Source organism: Festucalex cinctus, chromosome 3, assembly GCF_051991245.1.
Source record: "Festucalex cinctus isolate MCC-2025b chromosome 3, RoL_Fcin_1.0, whole genome shotgun sequence".
Taxonomy (NCBI): Eukaryota; Metazoa; Chordata; class Actinopteri; order Syngnathiformes; family Syngnathidae; genus Festucalex; species Festucalex cinctus.
In genome coordinates, this window is record NC_135413.1 from 18,915,174 (window position 1) to 18,939,224 (window position 24,051).

General features: G+C 37.8%; 1 protein-coding gene across 2 annotated transcripts; it reads left to right on the forward strand.

Moving 5' to 3' along the window:
- The first annotated feature begins 6,957 nt into the window (after nucleotides 1-6,957).
- snrkb (SNF related kinase b) lies at nucleotides 6,958-24,047 on the forward strand. 2 transcript variants are annotated; one of them, XM_077516409.1, is made up of 5 exons: nucleotides 6,958-7,102; nucleotides 8,607-8,924; nucleotides 8,994-9,388; nucleotides 19,064-19,205; nucleotides 21,713-24,047. In XM_077516409.1, exons 1-5 carry the CDS (start codon nucleotides 7,077-7,079, stop codon nucleotides 22,704-22,706), a joined length of 1,875 nt encoding a protein of 624 aa, XP_077372535.1. In that variant the 5' UTR covers nucleotides 6,958-7,076; the 3' UTR covers nucleotides 22,707-24,047. The 2 variants fall into 2 exon arrangements, with proteins under 2 accessions (XP_077372535.1, XP_077372536.1); XM_077516410.1 differs by lacking the exon at nucleotides 6,958-7,102 and adding an exon at nucleotides 7,388-7,657.
- Nucleotides 24,048-24,051: the final 4 nt, after the last annotated feature.

The window sequence follows — 24,051 nt, forward strand, 5'->3', positions numbered from 1 at the left end:
AGAGGTAGCCTAAGCATTATATTTAAAAACATTAGTTTTGATGTAGAAATCGCTTACAGTACTTTTTTGTACTCCTTTTTTTTTTTTTTTTTTTTTTTTTAGGCAGCTCTTAACGGGGCGCATTAGGTGTACCTAATAAAGTATTCTTCTCTTTGTGACCATCCTGCCCCCCCCCCACCCCCCGTAAATATTGTCAGATACATTATCACACACGTATACATAGTACAGTACAGTACCAACCACTTTCCTCTCTTTATCTGTGGCCAGATTCTTCATTGCATTCCTTGACTCCCCATTGGGTGAAAAGGGCTGATAAAAAATGAACATGTTTTCTTTCAGCGTCTCTCAACTCTCTTTCACTCCCCTTGTGTTCCTTCCTCTCCTCTCCCCTCTCCTGTCCTTGCTTGCACAGAACTCGGTTTTTCATTTCCTACAGTGTCATAAATTTGTGACGCTCAGCTTCACAATAGTAATGTGATATTTGCAAGTTGTGTTGTTTTACAAAAAGCAACCGAGCAGAAAAGAGACAGAGACCGATGGAGGGCAAGATGGATAAAGGCAGATCCAGCAATGTTTCTTTGGTGAACTTTTATCGCAAGTTTAGCCAAAGTGTTAGTGTAAATCAGACATGTCCAATTCCCTCAGTGGAATTCCCCTGAAACTCCCCAGGGCCTTGGTGCTATATCTCAGCTGTCCGACAAGGCCTCTATCTCCCATCTCGTTCTGCTTTGTGTGTGTTTATGCGTGAGCTTCACTGTTTCATCTTGGTCCAGTCGCGGTTCTCGGGGCCTTTGAAGCCAGGTAGCTGCTCAGTGTAACTGTGACTTTGACCACTTTCACATCCAATGTCTCAATTGAGGAAGGTTTAAAAAAAACAACAACATTAAAGATAGAATAAACTGTCAATTTTGCATGTGAAGATATGAAGTCTTGTGCTGTAATTTTTTTTCATTTTAGACATTTGAGCCTTCAAATTACATAGGACACTGCATCAAATGTACAAATAATAGGGTTTTTTTGTTTTGTTTTTGTTTTTACCACTGTCAAGTATTTTCTTAGGAATATTTATACTTAATACATGAAGGAAACAGGTCATTGTTTATTGACTTTTATGTAATAATAATAATAATGTTGCAAAATTGTACACACTGTCTCTTTAAATACTGATGTATTGTGGCCCTTGAAGTGCAAAACAAAACAAATAACAAAACAATGTAAAAAAAATAAAGACAACAGCAAATCATAAACAAAAACAAATAACTAAGCACAACCAAAAAAGGCCAATTGATTCTCATTTGTTCATCACATTCAATTACACAAAAGTCCGAACGATAAAACTATCAACAATGAACAACAGTTCTTGTAACAGTACACTTACAGTATTTTTGGTATATAATTGTAATATAAGTTGGAAAAAAAAATTAAATGTGATTTATAGCAATATTGTGCAATATAATGCAATTTATGGTGAGTTAGCATAACAAAGTAAGTGATTGTTTGATCCCGATCAATTTGCTGAGTTGTTTTTACTTACAGTATATCTTTACATTAAATTTCAATACAATGTTCTGTAAATTTTTATTTATTTGTAGTGAAATGTGGAAAAGCCAACTTTGACACAAGCAAAATTTAAAACATTGACCAACTTAAAATTGTATTGAAGTTTGTTGCTGTGAAATTTCGAGTTTATCCAACTTTTTTTTTCTAATTCAATACAGTATTAATGCCTAAAAATAGTATTTAAAAAGTGTGATTTATTGATGACTTTATTTGCTGCATGTGAAGATACATGAATCACATTTATGGTTTAATTCTAATACTGTGGAGGATCGGAGTGTGCATCAAACAGCACGTCTGTTTTCTCTCTCAATTTTTATGATGAAATAATTTGGGTGTAACATAGCTCAGCACATTTGAACCACTTCACTGAAAACAAAAAAACAAAAACACTAGATGAACTTAATAATATTGAAGTAATCCATCACAGTCAATACTTGGGCTTTGATTAATTTAAAAATATTCAATCGGTTTGTAACTCAGCACATTTCAACCCATGAAAACTCACACTGGCAGATTTTGACTGAGCCAAGTTCATCAATAACTAAACTATGTACAATTTCTGGAAAAATTGCGTGGGAATGCTGAAAGCAAATTGAGAGATAAATTATGAAATTATAATCTCCTGGTTACTGAATAAAAAGAATAAAATCACAATAACATATGTGGAAATGCTTCAACATTCCCATAATAATTTAGTATTTCTTGAATCCTATACGAGTATACAACATTCTGATGCTTTTTCTTGATTATGCATACATGAAGTAGTCCAAGTCATAAATGTTTTGGAATGGAAACACTGTCAGGAATTCTACTTAAAAAAAATAAAATAAATACTGTATACGTTTGTTTCAGAATAAATGTCTTGTCATTATTATATTTTATCAAATTAGTCGTACTGGATCAGGAAATAATTCCATTCATAATACTACAGGGGACATTTTTATATCGGTGGGATTAATTCTATTTTTCGTCACATATTTACATTATTATTATTATTATTATTCATTATTTGTATTATTATTATTTGTATCTACATTTAAAATATCTTAACACTGGAACGTATGGTGAACGGAATAAAGGAAAAAGTAACACACACACATAAAACACTCTCTTCCTTCATTATTGATTGAGCGCTGCAAGAACAAAGAAGAAAGAACAGCAAAAGAACAATAAGAAAATTTTTTTAATTTATCTTTGATACAATGACCGCACATTAATAAAATGAAGACCTGTGTATTCTCTGCCAGAGATTGTTTTTTCTTTCCGGTCTCTTTTGGTGAAGCTTCCCGTATGCTTTATCACTGTATGACAAAAATGATAATGCATAATGCAATGCAAAGATTAATTTGTGTATTTGCCAATTTCTAGACAAGTCATTTTTTTCTACTTTAATGACTCACAATAAAAGTAGCAGTGCATGTGACAACAAAGCAATTTCAAACAAAAAAAAAGTATTGAATGTGACATCATCATGTTTGCATTTAAGGATTTTTTTGTTATTAATCTATACATATTTAATAAAATGTCGCAGCTTGGAAATACACACGTAAAAACATTTGCCAATAAAGCAACCCTTTAGAAAGAGTTAATATTAAGTTGAATAACCCCCCCAATGCATAACGTTTCAGGTTTGGGATGAACTCGCTGAAGATGACGGCTGTGCAATCATTTAATCTCTACCGCCACCGTGTGGTTGATGTATGCCTTCGTCATGGCAAAACAAAAGTGGTTTGAATATATCCAGTAACCAAATATTTTTCATAAATCAATATTTTACATGATGCAAGATAGACAGCATTTATCATAGCGCCAAAGTATACGGACATTATGACATTCACCACATTTTTTAAATACAAAATCTAAAATAAAAGTGAAAGAAAGAAAATAAAAGTTTAAAAGGAAAATAATTATTAGTCAAGTCAGAATTTACCATGTTCAAAGGAAGTTGGAAGAAGTACAAGAAATTATATCAAGTCTTATAACACCATTACTTTTATCATTATAATGTACAATATGTTATTATATTTAATAATATATTATAAAAATAGAAAAGAAAGCAAATGAAGGAAAAAAAGGAATATGATGATTTTTTTTTTTTTCATATAGTCAGTAAGGGTGGGAAAATTATACACCAGCATTTAGCATGAATACTAAAACTATCAAATTGTGCGCTTGTGTGGGTTTTCTTCCCACATTCCAAAAAACATGCATGGAAGCTGAATTGAACACTGTAAATTGTACATGCATGTGAATGTGTACAAACTCTTTTTTTTTTTTTTCCCTTCCTAAAAATCCTGGAGCCGTCCGTGCCTGTCTGCTCGTCATCTCAACAGTTGCCTGCCCAAGTCACCCTGCACGTTTGCATTGTTATCACTGGAAAAACGGAACTACTTAGTAAGATAAATTTCTTAAATTTAAGCTAAATTTGCTTATTTTGTTCTGACAGGCATTTTTTTTTTCTTTTGTAAAAATCAGTTCGAGTGCTGTTCCAGTTTCAAGTTATATTTATTAATCTGATTTTTCCTCTTTCCAGTCATTACACTGCAAAAAAAATATTTTTAAGAAAGTAAAAAAAACAAAAAAAAAACAAAAAACAAAAAAACATTGTTTCTGGGAAAATTGTTCCTTTTTTTTTTTTTTTTTTTTTTTTTTTTTTTTAGCCCAACAAGGAAAATAATCTTGAAAAAGATTTTTTTTTTTTTCCATTAGAAAATTGATTTCGAATTAAGGAAAAATATATGACTCTTTCTTAATAAGACATTACAGCTAATATTAATGGAAAATACTCATAACAAGCTTAAATAATGCATGGTTTCCATGAAATGAGCAGAAGAGCAAGACTTTTTTTTTACATTTTATTTTAAGAGGATAACCAATTACAAAAGATCTCAGTTGAAAAATTATGGAATACATGTCAATTAAAGTTTGAACATAGCTATTTTTGTTTTCAAGCACATTTTACAGTATTGGCAGCTGGCTCTGATTCAGAACTGAACTACTTAAAATGCATATCATAAAAATCCAGTACCAGCTCAGTAGTCTAGTGGTAGAGTGTCTACTTTTGGGATTGGGAGGTTGTGAGTTCACTCCCTGGCTGGGTCCAACCAAAGATCATTAAAAATGGGACATGTTACCTTTCCTGCTTATAGGCTAAGTCAGCCAAATGGAAGTGGATGCTTCTGTATTTTAAGAAAATAGATCTATATATTACAGCTATTAAAACAAACAAACAACGGTACTTGTTTTTAGTTTAAAAATACTATTTTCAATACAGATGTAGTTGATATGGGCCTGGTATTATTTCCTTTTTTTTTTTCATAATCTTGCCTCTTTTTTTTCTGTTGGCTGATAATCTTTCTTATTTGAAATAATATTTTTTTTAATATCTTTTTTTCTTAAATGTTCTACTGTCCTTTTTGCAGTGATATGAACAGCAGAGGTGTCAAATCCAGGTCCAGAATGTAAAAATCCGGCCACAGCTTGGAGTTGATTGAGCAGAACCACCTACTGTATGGCTAAGTCCAAACATGTTAGCATTCGTGGTTGCCTCACTGAACAGTAGCTCACTTTTGTTGCTCGTTTAGATAATCATGGCTGTATTGTGAGTTATTTTGAGGGGAACAATAAATTTACTGTTATATAAGCTGCACACTGACTACTTTTCATGTTGTAAGTTTTATTTATTCAGTGTTGTCCCATGAAAGATATAAATATCTGTAGAAATGTGAGTTGTGTACTCATTTTTGTGATAACACCATATACAAAAGGTAAAACTATTGAGTCTGATTAGTTGCTAAATGTCACCATAGCAACAAAAATCCTAAGTTGCCACTTCAAAATAAGCCTCACTGTTACGACACATGTCTAAAAAGAACGTGTTGCTTAATTCCATGACTAACCAAGCAAAACCTTAACAATAAACAATCAACATGGAGCAGTGAACAGATGGAGTCGTTTATAATTGTGAAGACGAGATTAACTCCATGACAACATGTTTGGATTCTTTACGAAGTTCCCAAGTTTCCAACGGGTTCGAGTTATAAATGGAAACACTTTTCCCGTCCTAAGCCCTTTAATCTTACTGCGGTGTCAGTCTTTACTCGAGATGCGTCTCGGGAATGTGGCCCAACTTGGGTCCTTGTACTGCTTTGCTATTTGTAGAGAAAACACAGAGACACGTTATATAACCGCTCCGTTGAGCCTGCGGGAGCGAGACGGAATGTATTGACGTCACGAGGAAGGAAGGGCTCTCGCTCTCTCATATTCTCTCTCTCTCTCTCCCCCCTCAATATTATGGAAAGCCTTTTGAGCATTTATTCGACATCCTTGGTAACCAGTTTAAGGTCGGTGTACTAGTATGCCCTTTGCCCTCACCAGTTGAGCACACCAGTTAGACATACAAAACTGCTGTGCTGCACTATAATAGCACTTCTAGGCCCAACTAGTAGGCATGTCACACACTAGTAGCCTATAGTGAAGCGCTAACTAGTACAATTTAGCAATGTCACTTGTACAGTAACACACAGTTGTTATTTAGTGCAGTTTTGCCGTACTAGTTCTTCTACCAGTATGCCAAATGTGTTCTTCTAGTGAAGACAAAGTATGTACTACTAGTAGGGGTGTTAAAAAAAATCGATTCGGCAATATATCGTGATACTACAGCACGCAATTCTCGAATCGATTCAATAGGCAGCCGAATCGATTTTTTTTAACATCCATCTTTGATGGAAAAATATTAAACAGAACGTCTAACTTTCACACCTTAAGCATGGAAGAATGTTATATTAATGGAACATTAAGCCTTAATATTTTATTTCAATGCTGTTCTAACATGAAAAAGGTTACAACCTGTTTGTTAAATACAGTGGCTCACAGTTATAAAACTGAAGTTTCAGATTAATAAATAATACAATTTCATACAAATCTTACAGTGTACATGTACAAGTTTACGGAATGGTATTTTCTAAATTTGAGTAAAAAAAATAAAAAATAAATCGCAAAAATCGTCTTGTAAATTCATATCGGGATTAATCGGTATCGAATCGAATCGTGACCTATGAATCATGATACGGATCGAATCGTCAGGTAAGAGGCAATTCACACCCCTAACTACTAGTGTACATGAACCTTATGAGGTGGAGATCAAGCATATCTAATGTTCAAGCATTTATTCAACATCCTTGATAAGGATGCTACTAGTTGGCAAAATGTGCCTCTTCCTAGCAGTACTACAGTAGTAGTAGTAGTAGTAGTCGCAGTAGTGTATAGTATATTTTGTGAGGCGTACAAGTACTAGTGTAGTCTCTCTCTCTCTCTCTCTCTCTCTCTCTCTCTCTCTCTCTCTCTCTCTCTCTCTCTCTCTCTCTCTCTCTCTCTCTCTCTCTCTCTCTCTCTCTCCGCCCACTCATTGGCTGTCCATTCCAACCAGGAGTGTGCACGCGCAGGCAACATGAAGCTGAGCGAAGCAAGCGGAGGAACCTTCGACGTTTTCCATTTTTAAGTACCCCCGCGGGTTGATGGTGGCGAGATGTTCGCGCCGACGGTAAGTTCGACGGGGTCGAATTTGCGCCGTAGCGTCCTTGGCTAGTGCCGCGCTCGTTGGTTCAGGCGGAAAAGGCAGCCAGCAGGATGGCGGATGTGCCAAGTCGGGACTGCAGTTGCGGGCCGGCCAAGTAAACGAACAGCTGGCCGCGACAGCGTAGTTGGCATCTCCCTCGGCGACACCGCGCGACCAGACACAATTAATACTGCGCCTATTAACGCGACGAGGCCTCCATTTAGCCTGTTGGCAGCTTTGTCCACATGTAAACAGTGAGGCTGCCGGCTTGTGATGTACTCGTGATGATGATGGAGAAGGGACGTGAGAGATGAAGAGAGCTTCGCCTCGCGTGAGAAAGAAAATAGCGCAAACAGAAGAATGACGGATGGTGATGTCAGATGGACTCGTTACCCTTGGGAAGATCAGATGATGACATCATCCGCGTAAACGCCACATTCGGACATTCGTGCTCCAACTGACATGGGAGCACACTCACACACTCAGGCATACATTAAGGTTTCTTCTTACAATATTGATCAGACGTGCCATTTGTGCAGGGTGAGTGTAATTTGAGAAAGCCCAATATTGTTCGCTAGTTCCACATGAGACAATGGAAAATGTTGGACTGTATAGCAAGACGTTTACTTCTTGGACTGAACGATTTTGTGATTTCTCCCACTCATTGTTCTGATTCTAATGAAATGTGTGATTAATTTTTCAAGGTCCTCTTCTCATGTCATTTTGAACAAACAGAAAAAAATATGTATTGGAATAGGAAACGTCAAATTGTATGTTTTGGTTTGATAGGTTAGGCTAGGATAATGACAAACGAAGCACAAAATACCATAAAAGGCAGTATTAATTTACCGCAATTGGAGTGTTCACTACAACTTCACGTAATTCTACAAAACAAGTGCGGCATATACATAAATCATAATCAGTTTACAGCAATAATGCAAACAAATCAAGTGGCTTTATCTTTTCAACTGTTTTAAGTTTCATGCAACAATGATGTGGATTTAATATTACTGGATTGCGAAGTCGATTTGAAATCGATTAATAGTTCAACCCTGATTGCTATACTGTACTTTATGTCAGCTCTTATTTAAATTGTGTTCATTGAAACATTATTTTTCTTGTCTGGTTTAAGAAGTGGCAGCCTGTCAGTGTTTTTTTTTCTTGCCCATATAGTAACAAAAAATGTTGAGGCAAACCACAGAACTACAATTAGCCTACAATTAGCCTTGTGTCGACACTTTGTGTCTAAATGACACATACTAAACCACAGACAACACCTCGTCGATGTAGCTAGCTAGCAATGTAATATTGTTGCCAGGCAACATTTGAGACAACTGTTGAATCGTTCTTGGAGTATTTTTTAATCAATGCACTATATTCATTAATTAGCTTCTTAAGGCAAAATATGTAAAAACATGTTGTATGTTTTGTATGTATGTATGTGAAAACAATGTTTTTCATTTTATTGTCTTTTGTTTTGCATTGCTAGGCAACCCGTTTGCAGTAAGGAGGATTTTTACCGAGCAAGCCCCTCTTCCTCTAACCTCCGCGGATCTGCAAACATTTCAACCCTTTTTGATGTCAACATGGAGAGTGGCGAGACCGTGCCGGGCCATGATGAACATCTCAAATCAGACCGCGTGAATCTCAGCGGACTGTACCATGTGGGCCGGACCTTGGGAAGGGGTCACTACGCGGTGGTCAAACTGGCTCGGCATGTCAACACTGGGCAGCTGGTGGCTATCAAGATGATTGACAAAACCAAACTCGATGTCATGGCGACAAGCCACCTGTTACAGGAAGTCAGGTATGTGCTTCTGCTGTCTTCATATCAAACTGTGGATGTCAGACAATGTGTTATTTCGATTCTTTTCAGATGTATGAGGCGGGTGCAACATCCCAACGTGGTTCGCCTTTATGAGGTCATCGACACGCCCACCACCCTTTACCTGGTCATGGAGCTGGCAGAGGGGGGTGACCTTTACGACTACATCCTTCGGCATGACACAGGCGTGGCTGAGGGCACCGCCAAACGCCATTTTGCCCAGATTGTGCGTGCCGTGGCGTACTGCCACGAGCTCCACGTGGTGCATCGAGACCTGAAGCCGGAGAATGTGGTGTTCTTTCCACAGCAGGGGGCAGTGAAACTGACGGACTTTGGCTTTAGTAACTTATTCAAACCCGGGACCATGTTGGCCACCAGCTGTGGGTCCCTGGCGTATTCCGCACCTGAGATTCTGCTGGGAGAAGAGTATGATGCTCCAGCTGTGGGTAAGACTATTTTAAGAACAATATTGTTGTGTGTTACACAGAATACATTGCTGCCTTGAGATGTGAGTGACTCATTTTACGGGTTTTTTGAGATACAATCCGTCCTTCCACCAGTTTTCTGCTTTGACTTGCAAGAACAGGCTTCCGATATTCTGAGCATTGTATGGTGGCAGTGACTCAACTTGCTTCACAATAAGCAGCATTTCGGCAGATGCAATGCGTGAACAATTGTTTACAAAAAAGTCTTCAAGCTGTTTGTTGCCACTCCTAGTTGAGGTTTACTGTCTAACTAACAACATAAAACTGAAAATTGCAAATTATATATTCAAAACAACCACATAGCTTAGCCTTTTGGTCCACTAGCGCTAAATAGCACAAACAGTACCGCAATATGGGTAGACTAGGGGTCTGCAGCCTGTGGCTCTGGAGCCTCTTTAGTCCCGACTCCTGTGGCTCCCTGTGGATCTCTCGCTAAAAAAATAAATAAAATAGGACAAATTGTTTTATTTATTTATTTTTTTCTTTTTTTAAGATAAAATATTCTTTAAATGAATAAATGATCTAGATTTAAATAAATGAATAAGAAATGTTAAAAAAAAAATAGAGAGTCCACATTTTTAAGTTGCCAGAAAAAGGGAGATGAAAGGTAGATAAAAAAAATAAATAAAAAATAAATAAATATATATATATATATATATAAAACTGCCCAAAAGGAATAGAAAAGGCAGAAATTACCATAAATTGCCAAAAATGTCACAGATTTGAATAATAATAATTAAAAAAAAAAAGTCAGAAAAGAAAACGTATAAAAAGTAACCATAAGATGTCCAAAAACAAAAGAAGAAAGGGGCAGAAAATTACCATAAAATGTCTTTGGAGTTGCAAAAAAAAAAAAAAAAAAAAAAAGTCAGAAAATTGATTTTAAAAAAGGCAGAAAAGAAAATGTTAAAACGTAACCAAAAAAAAAAAAAAAAAGTCCAAAAACAAATGGTGAAATCCCGAAAATTACCATAAAATGTCCACAAAATTGCCAAAAAATGTCAGAAAATTGATAGCAAAAAAGGCAGAAAAATGTTAAATAAATAAATAAATAAATAAATAAATAGCCATAGAATGTCTAAAAAAGAAGATGAGAGGCAGAAAAGGAACACGATTACAATATGTACATAATAATGCCAAACATGTCGGAAATTTGACAGAAAGGCAAAAAATGTCTAAAATGTATGAAAAACAAAGTCTGAAAAATTACAACCAAATAAATATATAAAACAAAAAACAGAAGAGGAAAGGTAGAAAAAAAAATGACTGTCTATATATTGAATGCTGCTCTCCTATTTTTGTTGTGATGCAGCTCTAATTAGCTCTTGTGCCCTCAGTACATTTCATACACACTGATTCCTTCATCACAATCTTCAAATGCTTTTCGGCTCCAGACAGATTTTATGTTATTATTTGGCCTAACATGGCTCTTGACAATCAAGGTTGCTGACCCCTGATGTGGACATAGACAGACAATTATTAATACTTTTGACAAAGAACTCACTGAGATTGCCTGCTGAGCATTAAGTAGCATGTTGGCACTAATGTGTGAATGTGGTATTACAGAAGGGTGCTCCAGGAGGATAGATAACAGGGAATAGTGGACAATTTGGTGATGCGTTCACAATGGATTTCAGTTTTTCCTGTTAACATGAGCATGTCACACCTCCTTTCTGTCAGCGTGTTTGCGAAAGTGTTTTTAAGAGCTCCCTTGACCCTCCGTCTGCGTGTTCCTTCTCAATGCCTCATGTCCTAAATCGGGAGTCCTCGTACTATTTGTCCTTTCACATTCATCTGCTTGTGTGGTTGTGTGTAACATGTACGTTGTGAATGGGTGTGTGCGTGTGTGTGTCTGCAAAGGATTAGCGCATGAATCTGGGTCATTCTAAGCAAGCCAGCCAAGTGGGCACGTTCTGCAGTGGAGCCAAACACTGCAGTAAGTGTAAATGTGTGCCTAGTCCGGATTTCTCATCATGCGGGAACATTTTGTGGTCCTCGTCACACTTTTTGGGGACAGGAAATGGATGTCCTTGGTGTTGTTTGGTGATTAATGCGCTCTGAAGCGATTTAAGCAGGGTTCGAGCGCAAATCTGTCAGCTGGTTGGACCTTTACTCTGTGTTGTGTGTATGCTGTGTAAATTCCGTCGCTGTTCTCAAGCTTCTTCAATGGATGGATGTGCATTACGTTATGTACGTTGACTCAAAGATGTGTAGTAGAAGATGCACACAGAACCGAAATCAGTCTACTTCAGATAGGAAGGTGCAGTTTACTGCCAAGATGGACTACATCCATTTCGTTGGCGTTGGGCCGAATCCTTGTATCTCTAAAATCGGCACTTTTCATTAACATTGCATCATTAAAAACAACAAGCCATTTTCAACACTTCAGATTGGGCAAATTATTCATAAAAATGACACCCACACGTGTGGACTGACCATAAGTATATATTTTTAAGGGGGGGAAAAAAAGAAAGAAAAGAGGTTGCAGCCCGATGCCAGCGATTTGGTTAGTTAACAAAAACTAAGGAAAGGAAATAACTGAAATTAAAATTAAAAACACATTTTCATTAACAAAATTAAAGTGATATAGTGCTTAAAAAAACTAACTGAAGATACATTTTACATTCATAACACTAAACCTATCTATAAGTAAAGCTAAAATGTCGTTTGTTTTCATCCATCAGTTAATTTTATACCAGAGTTTTTAGTGTTTATTTTAAATTTATTTTGGTATTGCTGTAAGGCCATACTAAAGATCTTAACCTCTTGTGACCTTTTATCTTGCGCTCAACACTGTCCATCCATATGAACTATAACTAATACTAAAACTAGACTAAGTGCAATTTCTGGAGAAATTGCGTGGGAATGCTGAAAGCTGAATGCTAAAATTTGAATGCATGTGGAATGCTTATGAAGTAAATTGAGAAATAAATTATGAAATTATACTGGACAAATGCGCTCTACCAACTGTGCCACCGAGCAGGATCAGACACCTGGTAATGATGTATGTATGGAAGTGGGCGTGGAAAGTGATACTTGGAAAAAGTTCACTGTCTGTTCCATTGAAAATGAATGGGGAAAAGTTGATATTAAATGTGAAATTGTGCAAATAATGTGAGTAATGCGGAATCAGACAATATATACCCCGGGAGGCGTGAATCTTTTAAGCTAGTTGAAATTTGAACAATGTAAATTGGAAGTAAAGTGGGAGTTGTTACGTGGCAAAAAAGTGTGGAGAATAAAAAAAAATGCTTCATTGTGGGAATGCTTCAGCAGTCCTACAATGAAGCATTGAAAAAAATAACTACAATCTAACAAACCTGCTCTAAAATCTAATCAAAACTAACTGAATTAAAAAAAAAAAAAAAAACTATAATGAAAAATTCGAAACAGATTTATTTAGATTGAGAATCACCTTTTTAAATGGGAAATCATTCACCCATTCTCTTTCCTGCTTATTGCGGGAACCTGTAAGCTATTCCAGCTAGCTTCGGGCCTAAGGTTGATTATACATCCTAGACTGATCCGCCTGTCACTCACATGACTCATATAGAGACAGACAACTGTTGACACTAGAGAAATGGGAACTCACGCTGCCTGCCTGTCAGGCAAGTAAACCACTACACCGTCAATGATTCAAACAAAATAATGAAAATAGAAATAATTAATCCCAGCCATTATTAACATTAAAGTACAGGCTTTTTTTTCAATGTAAAACAGCTGTTTTAAAATAAAAGACAGATGCATAGCGTAAAGGTAACTTGCGCTACAGAAAGACATGCAACACTTTTTTGACATTCTGAATGAGCACATGCAGTAAGTAGAAAATATAAAATCAACCAAACACTCAAATTTAACTTTGATATCAACCGAGGCAGCACTCAACTATTTGTTTGCAGCTTATTGCGTTGCCGTTGAATGTGAGGACAATATATCATTATGTAACTTCCTGTTACCTTCCTGTTCTTCTCTCATGCACTTTAACACCCTGTTTGAGAGTCGCTAAAAGAAAAGGAAACGATACATGTCATCATCCATGAGCGCACATGCATGCTTAAATATCTACTTTGCCAGCATAATGCAATGTGACACACTTCTGCGTACACTCATAGATGGAAAGAAGGACACAACACAAGTGTCACTACTGATTTGTGGACATGTGATGTTAGCCCTGCTCACTTTGTTAGCACGCTAGGTCTGACTGCGCAGTAGCTGGATGCAAACTTCAAACTTTACAGGGCTGTGTTGTATGCAGTGCTTAAACAAACTACTACGGTCAACACAAAATAAATAAAAAATAAAAAGTTTTTTGTTATCGTATTGAATTTGAGAAACAGGAATTCATCTGCATCGGCTTGAAAAAATATGTTGTACATCTATATATAAATAACATTTACCCTAAAATTAAAAAAAATGAATACATTTGAAATGACAGTTAAATATGATTCATACACACACATTAGAGGCACGCCCTTAATTTCACATAGCAAAATAATCGCTAACGGCAATCAGTGGAGTAACGTCATGGAGGTTAGCCTCATTAAAATCAATTTGAGCGAGAGTCAGCCAAAGCCAACTGAATGGTGTGGAATGCTTTTTATTATTTATTTTTGGCATTATTTACCGTATTTCCATGTTACCCAGCTTGTGTCACTTTGGCTTCATGTGGGTTGTTTAACGTGTTCTGTCAGTATGAATGCGACCATATCAGATATGTCAATGGGGAAAAAAAAAACATGTAAAAGTCTTTACATCACATTTGGGAACTTGAAATGGCAATGTGACAAGTGGCCGCCAAAAAAAAAAAGAAAAAACACAAAATGAGCACTTCAAATGCCTCATAAATCCTCACCAAAACACGAAAAACAATGGCGACTTAAGTACATGACAGTATTGCTTACACCTTTCACAAATGTTTTATTTAACGCTATTTAAGTTGAGTTTTGGGGGATTTGAGAAACGTCTCGGTAAGTTTGAATTGTGGATTTTGTGAACTAGCTTACAATTTCACACCGTATGAGCTTATTTGTGGATAATTTAGCTGAAACGAAGGTGGCAATAAATGTCGCCTTCCTGGATGAACCTTAGTTGAAGAAACCCATAGCAACTGTTGTTAATATCTAAAAAATTGTACACCGTTGAGTCAACATGCCAGAAATTGAAACGAGTGATTTTTCAAGCACATGTGACTTCCAGCACATATTTTACATCGGCACATTCAATTGCTACGTCCTCAGGGTTAGCCACAACGGTGATCATGCTATCAAAATGTATACATTAATGCTAATTCCAAGATACGCTAAAAACAAGCCCATCCGTATTATCTTCTGAGATGAATGTTAAAGCTGTCTTTATGCACATCTCGTGTGCTTGTAATAGCAGAGGGCTAACTAGTTAACCTGGCTGTCTCGCAGCAAAAAGGTTCCACTTTTATTAGACTTGGTGATTGTGAATGTGAGTGGGAATGATTATCTGTCTCTTTGTCAGTCTTTTGATTGACGTGCGATCAGTTCAATGTGTAAACTACCTTGGACTCAAGCCATCTTTGTCCCTGCATATATAAGCGCAATAGAAAACAGATGATGCTGATGGGCCTGCTGTCCTTAACAAAGATGAACATTGCTTCCAGTTATATAATATTTTCCCATTACTGTGGCCTAAAAAGGATGTGCTACAGTTGATGCCTTTGTGCTTTTTTTGAATTTCCATTTTTATGTTCAATGTGATGAGACTGAGGCTGTTGAGCACTAATTCTGTCAGTGTAAGAAACTAGGAATTAGATACATATTTACAACCATCAAATGAAATGCGTTATTAGGTATCAGTCGATCAGAAAAATAAAATACAGTGGCAGGAAAACGCATATGAACTAGGGAAGCAGCAAGATAAAAATTCTTGACCGAAGCGGAAAACTGAATATGAGGAAACTGAGGCCGAAATCCGAATCATAGAAAGGAATTCAAATAGGCTACCTTTAAAACCTGAAGAAGAAAGAAGAAAAAAAACATTAAATTCCTGCATGCTGTGAAAAATTTCATAGATTCACATCACTAGCAACCGTCCGCGACAGACAAGTTTTGCTGCTTTTAAGCTTTATCATAACATCCTGTTTCGGTCTTATTGTTTCAGGGACAAAAGACTTTTGGAACGAAGGTACAAATCCACTTCATGGAAATTTTTGGACAAAACATTTTGGTGGCTGAATTCTCACTGCATCCCTTATGTGTACCCTTTGGAATTTCTTCCATTTCTGCATAAATGGATTATAAAATGTAGTCTGATCTTCATCTAAATCACAAGTCTGCTTAAACTAATACCACACAAACCTCTTCACGGGACATCAAAACCTGATTTGCGATGCTGTGGTATGACCTTAAGAGGGCTTTTCATACAAGACACCCTAAATCAATTTTAAATCAAATGTTTCACAACAATTGACAAAAAATAGCCCAAGTCTCTATCGTCGTCCTTATTTGGTTTCTGTTGTATAATTACCAAGGGTACCAATAGCCATAAATTGTTTGCTTCAGCGTCATCTCAGCCGGTCTGACATAACTCGTTTTGCTGCTCCCGGGTATGATGTAACACACAATCACAAGTGGGAAACCGCCGTAAACGATCCTTTTTAGAACATGGAGATAAGAAACTTTTTGTCTCTTTATTAGAAAATGCTGCGCGTTGCTCCACTCTTCGGACCCAACACACACACACACACACACACACACACACACACACACACACACACACACACACACACACACACACACACACACACACACATACACACACACCCACCCACACACACACACACACACACACACACTCCCATTGAGACAGCAATTGCCCCCAAGAGTTCATAGAGTTTTAATTGTAGCTCTTAGGGGTAAGTGTCATCAAGATTATCAAGGTGAAGAATTTGAAACTTTGTACGCATGATCTGTTACAGACAGATGTCCTTGAAAGTTTTCTTTAGGACAAGTCTTTCAGGCGTATTAGGCAAGGCAGCTTTATTTATACTGTATAGCATGTTTCATACACAAGATAATAAGAGTTAATTTAAAAGCACCACAAGAAAAAAAAGTATTAAATTTACTAAAAGATTGAATAGTGTAAGATCATGATTTTGGCTAACATGATTTGGTTTGAATGGTTCGAGTCACCTTTCTCATAGGTATGGAGGGGGGAAAAAAAAAACAGTTCTGAATGGCTCGGAGTGAATGAGTATTCACTCCGAGCCATTTTCAGCGAAGCAACCCCTTTGGCTGTTAGTGGATTTTGACTGATTTTGCAAGGCCCACAGAATATTGTGTTCGATTGCTATAAAAACAGAACCTGCCAAAGAACGATTAGCATCTCGTCTTTCATCAGGAAAAATATATATTTGTATCTGTTTCCATTTTGCAGCAATTAGCATTAGTATACACTATTCATTTACATTCATAAAAAGAGCTTATTGCAACATGATCCTGGCTAATCTCGTATACTCTGCGGCCACCTGCTGGTCGTTTTTTGTAATAACTACCATTGCTTTAAGCCACCTTTTCATTCCTGAAGCTGCATATAACATATAAATACGTTTTTGGGAACGAAGGACAAAGTGTTAAAAAACTTATTTACACATTTTTGGGTTTGAATGAGTTAATCTGGATTTAAAAGCATTTTCACTTGTGGCTGACTTGACTTCTGTTGGCACCTTATTCTATTTGTGTACAGCACAACAACTAAATATTGCTTCACCATGTTTGCTTTGAACTCTGGCCTCCATTAAAAAAATGATCCACTGTGTCAGTTTTCACTTGTATTAGCCATATTGTATTGTTACATACATCATGTATTACAAAAAATACTATCAATTGTATATTCAATTGGCCATTATTATACTGTACTAAACCATGGCAGAAATACTGTAAAAGTACTGTAGTATGCTGGAAACATAATTTGTTTAAGGATAGAAAATTAACTCATTCACTCCCAACCATTTTCCCAAGCAAACCCCTTCCTGGCTCCTGGCTGCTTTACTGGATTTTGACTGATTTTGCAAAGACCACAAAATATTGCCTTATTGCTCTAAAAACATTGAACCTACCAAAAAAAAAGAGTCTCTTTTTTTTTTTAATCAGGAAAAAAAGTACATTTTTTATCTGTTTCCAGTTTTGTCAATGTTCACACATTCCTGGTGAACTCACTGACAAAAAGAGCTTGTTACAACATGGCCATGGATAATCTCTTATACTCTGCTGCCAACTGCCGTTTTTTTGTTTTTTTTAAATAACTACCATTGCTTTTAAGCCACCTCTTCATGTTAGAAGCTGCATCAAAACCTTCTGTGTGCTCTTGCATAAAAAAAAACATGTTTTGAGGAGAGGACAGCATCTTTAAAAACGTTTTTACACGTTTTTGGGATTGAATGAGTTAAGCTGTTGGGTACTGAAACCCAGTCAGTCCAATTTCAGTATGAATAGCATATTGTAATATTGTAATTAAGTATCCTATCAGTCCATTCGTAGTTGAGTTGTCAGCAGGCGCACTAATGGCGGATACAGTATGTCAGTGTGTAAAGTATGTGTGATATTTCCTCGCGAGCTGGGAAAAGTCCAGTAGACGGCGGCTTCTCCACCCTGTTGCGTAAGAGTCCTCGAACCGAGACGAGCGTGTCTGTGTACATTGTACGCCGATGACTGAGCGTGCTTGTTTGGACTGTAATGGCAGACAATGGCTGTATGTTTATTACTCACCGGAGTGCTGTGTGTGCGGGTAGCTGAATGAACCACACTGTTTTCTATTTTAATATCAATGCAATACAATTGAATGAATGTGTTGTTCGAACGACTAAACTGTGAACTTCTGAGTACAGTTGGTTGATTAGTAATCAAATACAGCGGTGTGGTGTTTATTAATGACTGCTGGTCAGACATCATGCATTGGTTAACGCCTGGAATCATTCTTGAAGGCTAAGAATTGTGACATAAAACCACATAGTATCGTCATTTGCCTCTCTGATGCTGAAATGAAACATTTCTTTTTCTTTTATTTGCCACAAGGGACAAAAGTGTTCACTGTTGTCTGCCTGATCTGCACCATCAAATCCAACCATGGTTTTATAAGCCTTTCATAATCTGGGCTCTTGCACAGGAAAGGACACGCTTGACCACTTCCTGCATTTTACGGGTCAAATACGGTAACCTTGAAAGGGCGATGTCATGACAAGTCGCATTATATCACTGCTTTTTCAAGGAATTAAGCCTCTTTTTATTTTAAGATATTCTATCAAGCTTGACATGAGCAACGACGGACCGAAACAAATAGTGAAAGATTCTCAAAATAGTACAGCATCACGACCAGCACAATCCTCCTCTTGTTTGTGTGTGCGTGTCTGTAAATCAGTCCCCGTTCTTGTCAGGCTCTTGATGTATGTATGCGACGAGGAAGTGCAAGGGAAGGAAAGGGAGGGAAACCACAGGAGGAAATACATACACAGTGAGCAACAGAAAGCATATGTGAGTGTATGTTTGTCTGCGAGTGTGTCAGAAGAAGTCAAAAGCACCAAAAATTTTTAAAAACGGACACCACATTGACCATCTATTTTTTTTCTGAGTACATTCCTGACCATGTGTGTATTTATTATGTGTGTTGCAGATATCTGGTCTCTCGGGGTGATCCTGTACATGTTAGTGTGCGGGGTTCCTCCCTTCCAGGAGGCCAACGACAGTGAGACTCTGGTCATGATTCTGGATTGTCGCTACTCCATCCCCGACCACGTCTCTGGCGACTGCAGGGAGTGAGTACACAGACGCAACTGACCTCTTTCAAGGCCACTAAAGGAAAACGACCTGATGCAACACCATCATATCCTCATCGTTGAACTACATTTATGAAATGCCACGTATTACTGAAGGCCACCGAGATTTTACCGAGTCGCCCTGTGTTAAATCGCTAGTGACCGTAAAAGCATCTCATTAGTTTCAGCGAATAATTTTAGTGCTCTAGTTGGGCTGTACACGGACATGCTTCATTAAACACTCAGCAGTCACTTGCTTTGATTAGGCAGCAAGACCAGGTTTACTTTTTCAAAGACACTTTGACATTACATCAGCAATGTTGTGTTGTAAAACGATGTCAAACAAGTTCATTTCACATTATAGGTTGTTACCTTGCATTTGTGAACAGAAAATGAATGTTAAGATGCATTAATTTGGAAAAGGTTGTATTACGATAATCAGCTAATTACTATACCACATAGCAGGGGTGTCAAACATACAGCCTGCGGGCCGGATCAGGCCCGCAAATGGGTTTAATCCGGCCCACGAGATGATTTTGTAAAGTAAAAAAAATAAAATACAAAAATTTATTGTCGGACTAATTAAACAGTCGGCCACAATCAAAGTATATATAAAATCTGTAATTTCACAACCAATGCAACTTGTACGGGGGAATCGTCCTAGATGTCATTATTTTACACACAACTTAAACTATGTTTTTTTTAATTATTATTATTATTATTTTGTAATACACCGACATAAACGTGTTAAATACGACACAAATTCAATTACTGGTAACACAAATCGATATGAGAAGGATTAACATCCTTATTACATCATTAACTGCGCCACGCAATGCATTCTGGGAGCAATATATATGCAAAACAGGTTGATTTAACACGTCAGAAACGTATACCGGCAAAGTGTTGCTACATTTGCATTCGTGTTATTTTTCAGAACATTGTGATTACAGTTGAGTTCCCTAATTTAGGGCTGGTCCACGAAAATTTGCGTATAAATGACGGCAATTGTTTTTCAGTTGTATACCGTTATTTTCCCGATGCGGCCCATATGATAATATATTTTCCTCCATGCGGCCCCTGAGCTAACATGAGTTTGACACCCCTGTCATTTCGGAACCCATTATGTCCTCATTGGTAACAATTGAAAGTATTTGTGTTTGAGGGGCTATGGTGCTAAAAGTGGTCTAATAACTGTCATTTGTGATGTTTTGCTGAAAGAAACGTCACATACTGTACATTGCTGTCATCGTACAGCACTGATGTGCTTTTGAAGTTTCATTTTCCCGTTGAGTAAGCAAGCATTAATGTTTTGAGCCCAGTGGCTGACTGTTTGACCACAAACACCGCGGGATATATCTGATCCAACGCAATCTGCGCTCACATGGTCACATGATAGAGCAGAACAGAACAACCTTCAGGTTATCCGTAACAGATCTCATGAGCAAGAAACGGGCATGACATTCATTTGCATTCATGGCACATGGTCACAGTGTTCTGTAGTTAGAATGCAAAAAAATAAAAAGATCATTTGGAACACCTGAAAACATAAATTTCTTCCAGCTAAATTTATTACTTGGGTTCAAATACTACTAATACTGTGCAATGACAAGGGAGCTGAAAGGGTTTAGTAGAAATCACATTTTTTCAATTAAACATAATAATAATAATAATAATAATAATAATAATAATAAACATTTTGTTTGGCAGAAAAAATCAGATAATGGATTATTCATCTGATTCATTTAAAAATTACATAATAAATAAAATGCCTTTTTATTCCCTAAATCCTTACAACAAAGATTTTAATTACTAGCAGAACATTGGACTATTTCACAATGACATTTAGCATTTGTTTAAAAAAAAAAAGGTGCAAAAACATGCAAAAAAAAATCATTAATATATTAATCTATCTTACAATTTCTTATCTTACAGTATACTGTATCAGCAATTTTATTTTATTTGTTAATATATGTGCTGTACAGAGTTGGACTGAAATGCGAGCCAATCTTTTTCTTACATGTATGTAAATCTACAATGTACATTACTGTAATTTACAATGAACAAAATGGCCTGAGTCCATTATTTATATATTATATTATGTATTTATATTATATTTATATTTATTCATATTAATTTTATTATTATTATAATATTATGAATTATAATTTTTTTTTATTATTATTTATTGATTGATTATTTATGTTATTTTATTTTTATTTATTATTTATTGATATTATGATTATGATTATGACTATTATTATTATTATTATTTTATGATTAGTTTTATCGTAGGTTATCGTGGATTTCTTACCGGAGCAAGATATCAATAATCGTGGTCTTCGCCATATCGTGAGATAATATCGTGAGCAACATATCCAGAGGTAGCAAGAGGTTCCCACCCCGATTTCTGTCACCAACATCCAACATGAAACACTAATGCCACCTAGTGGAAGAAAAATGACCTCAACACGCTGCATTTTCACAGATTGTGTTTTCTTTGCTAGTCTGATCTCCAGGATGCTCCAGAAGGATCCATCGGTCCGAGCGTCACTGCAGGAGATCGAGGCTCACCACTGGTTACAGGGGCTGGACAACGTGCTGCTCAGCCCAGAGGCCCCTCCCCATTGGCTCTCGGGGGCTCTCTCCTCTACCTCGACGCTCTCCCGAATGGTCGAGTCCGGCGACTTGCTCGCCGCCAAGCCGCAGTCCTTGCCCGCGCCGCGGCAGGTCAACCTGAGCTACTCCCTTCAACCTCCGCCGGCCGAGGAACCCCGCGTTGCCAGGAACCTCCCGCCTCTCCTGCAGATCTGTGAGGAAGAGGAGGAGGAGGAGGAGGAAGACGAAGGCAACCTAGCTAAAGAGTGTGAAGGGTTGTTGTCTTTGTCTGTAACTGATCCTCAGAAGGACACTGAGGCGGCGCCGGAAGGTGCGGACAATCAAGAGGAAAGGGCGGAAGATCGAATGAGCCCGGAAGAAGACGAAGACGGCGCAGCGATGGAGATCGAACACACGGGCAGCACATGCGTGATTTCGTACCAACCGGTCGCTCACCTCGACAACGTAGCGAGCCGCGCGCCTGATCGCCCCGCCCCCTGTGAGGCCGAGGCCGCTTCGAGGATGCCGTGCTGCCAGGGGTGGAGCGAGAGCGCCCCCCATCAAGAGGAGGAGCCAAACAACAACAAAGCCGCCGGCGCCTCCGCTTCACCCAAGAAGCAAAAGGCAAGCCGCGGCGGGAAGAAGGAGCAGAGGACGGACACGGGCGCCAGGGACGACTTTGTGACGGACAGATCGCAATCGCGCAACGTCGCGGGGTCCTGGGACGACAACGCCGCCGCCACCGCCAGGGTGGAGCCCACGGGGAAACGCCACAGCCTCAAACTGCGCGAGCGCCTCTTCCAGCTGCCCCTGTGTGAGAAAGCGCTGGCCTTCAACATCCCCACAAACAACAAAGCCAAGATCCTCCCGCTGGCTCAGTACAACTGTTGCCATGTGCTCTAAATGACACACACACACTGTGGGGTGCACATTTGAGCAGAAAACACAATGTTAAAGGGATACTTGACTCATTGGGCCATTTTTCAGCAGTAAAAGTTCATATTTTGTCCACAATTAATTTGATAACTTCATTAGTTTTCAAGTACAATTAATACCTGTAAAAACTCAATTTTCCACTTCCTGTTTTTAAAGGTATTGTTTGTACATGAAAAGTAATGAAGTTAGCAAATTCATTCTGGACAAAATATTCACTTTTTACTGCTGAAAATAGTCCAAATGAGTCAAGTATTCCTTTAAGCTCCAGTTTAGTACATCAGCAGCCACTTTGCGGCTTGGTGACTTAGCACACGGCGAGTGTAGCAAGCACACTGTACCCGCACTAAAGAAGAGAAGAAGACTTCCTGATGATGTGCCTACAATGATGAAGGCTTCACTGAAAAAACAAAACAAAAAAAACAATAAGCACTTGTTTCTTCTTCTTCTTCCTTTTGCACAACCCGCTTCTCTGGTTACAAACCTCTTAATATAAGCTGAGAGACTGTTACAATATGTTATGATATGCTACACGCTCTAATATGCCTCAGACTGAGATGATTGTATCATTCTCCGTCCTCTTTCATGTTCCGTCCGTTGATCACTCGCCCTCATAGTTTTTGTTGTCACGACTGGGACGCGAACAACACTTTGGTTTGCCGCTCATCGTCATGGGAACCGTGTGACTTGCTGTTGCATGCTGTTACTGTTATTTATCACCATATACCTCCATATCGTGTCTTGGCTTTGACAGGACACTGCTGTTGTCTTGTTACCTTGATTGCACACAGTACAGTAACTGGTAGCTTCCTACTGTACAGCTACAAATATTATGTTACATATTGGTAGGGGAGTCACTCCATGTATATTTTGTGTATTTTCACATCCACTTACGTCTTATTTGAGGTGGAGATGATAAATGTACAGTAGATACATTTTGTAAAGTGACAAGGGCCAAAGCTGTAGAATAAGCTATTGTACATAAATATGTAGTTTCCCTGTAGCCTGCAGAGCAGCTTACTTGTGTTCATTTCTACAGTTTAATGCCAAATTTGGGTATCCAACATGGATAATGCAGTGCCCGCTTATAGACAAAGCGTGTCATCTGATTATCGCTTGTATTTTAGCAGCAATCTAAGTGTAAAATTTGTACCAAGAACAGATTAAATATAGACACGATTATTCCTGTACAGTTGCAGCTTGCCTCTCCCTGGTGTTCTCTCTCTCCTTGTAATGATAGGACCTCGTCTCCCTGGAGCCATGTACTTATTTTTCTGTGTTTATTTATTAAAATTGATTAAATCAATGTAACCTT

What these genes read in the sequence shown, in the direction of transcription:
- snrkb (XM_077516409.1), top strand. Translation starts at nt 7,077, where the DNA reads ATGGTGGCGAGATGTTCGCGCCGACG. An exon ending in CACCTGTTACAGGAAGTCAG is followed by an intron (nt 8,925 to 8,993) that starts GTATGTGCTTCT and finishes GATTCTTTTCAG; the next exon opens with ATGTATGAGGCGGGTGCAAC. An exon ending in GTCTCTGGCGACTGCAGGGA is followed by an intron (nt 19,206 to 21,712) that starts GTGAGTACACAG and finishes TTTCTTTGCTAG; the next exon opens with TCTGATCTCCAGGATGCTCC.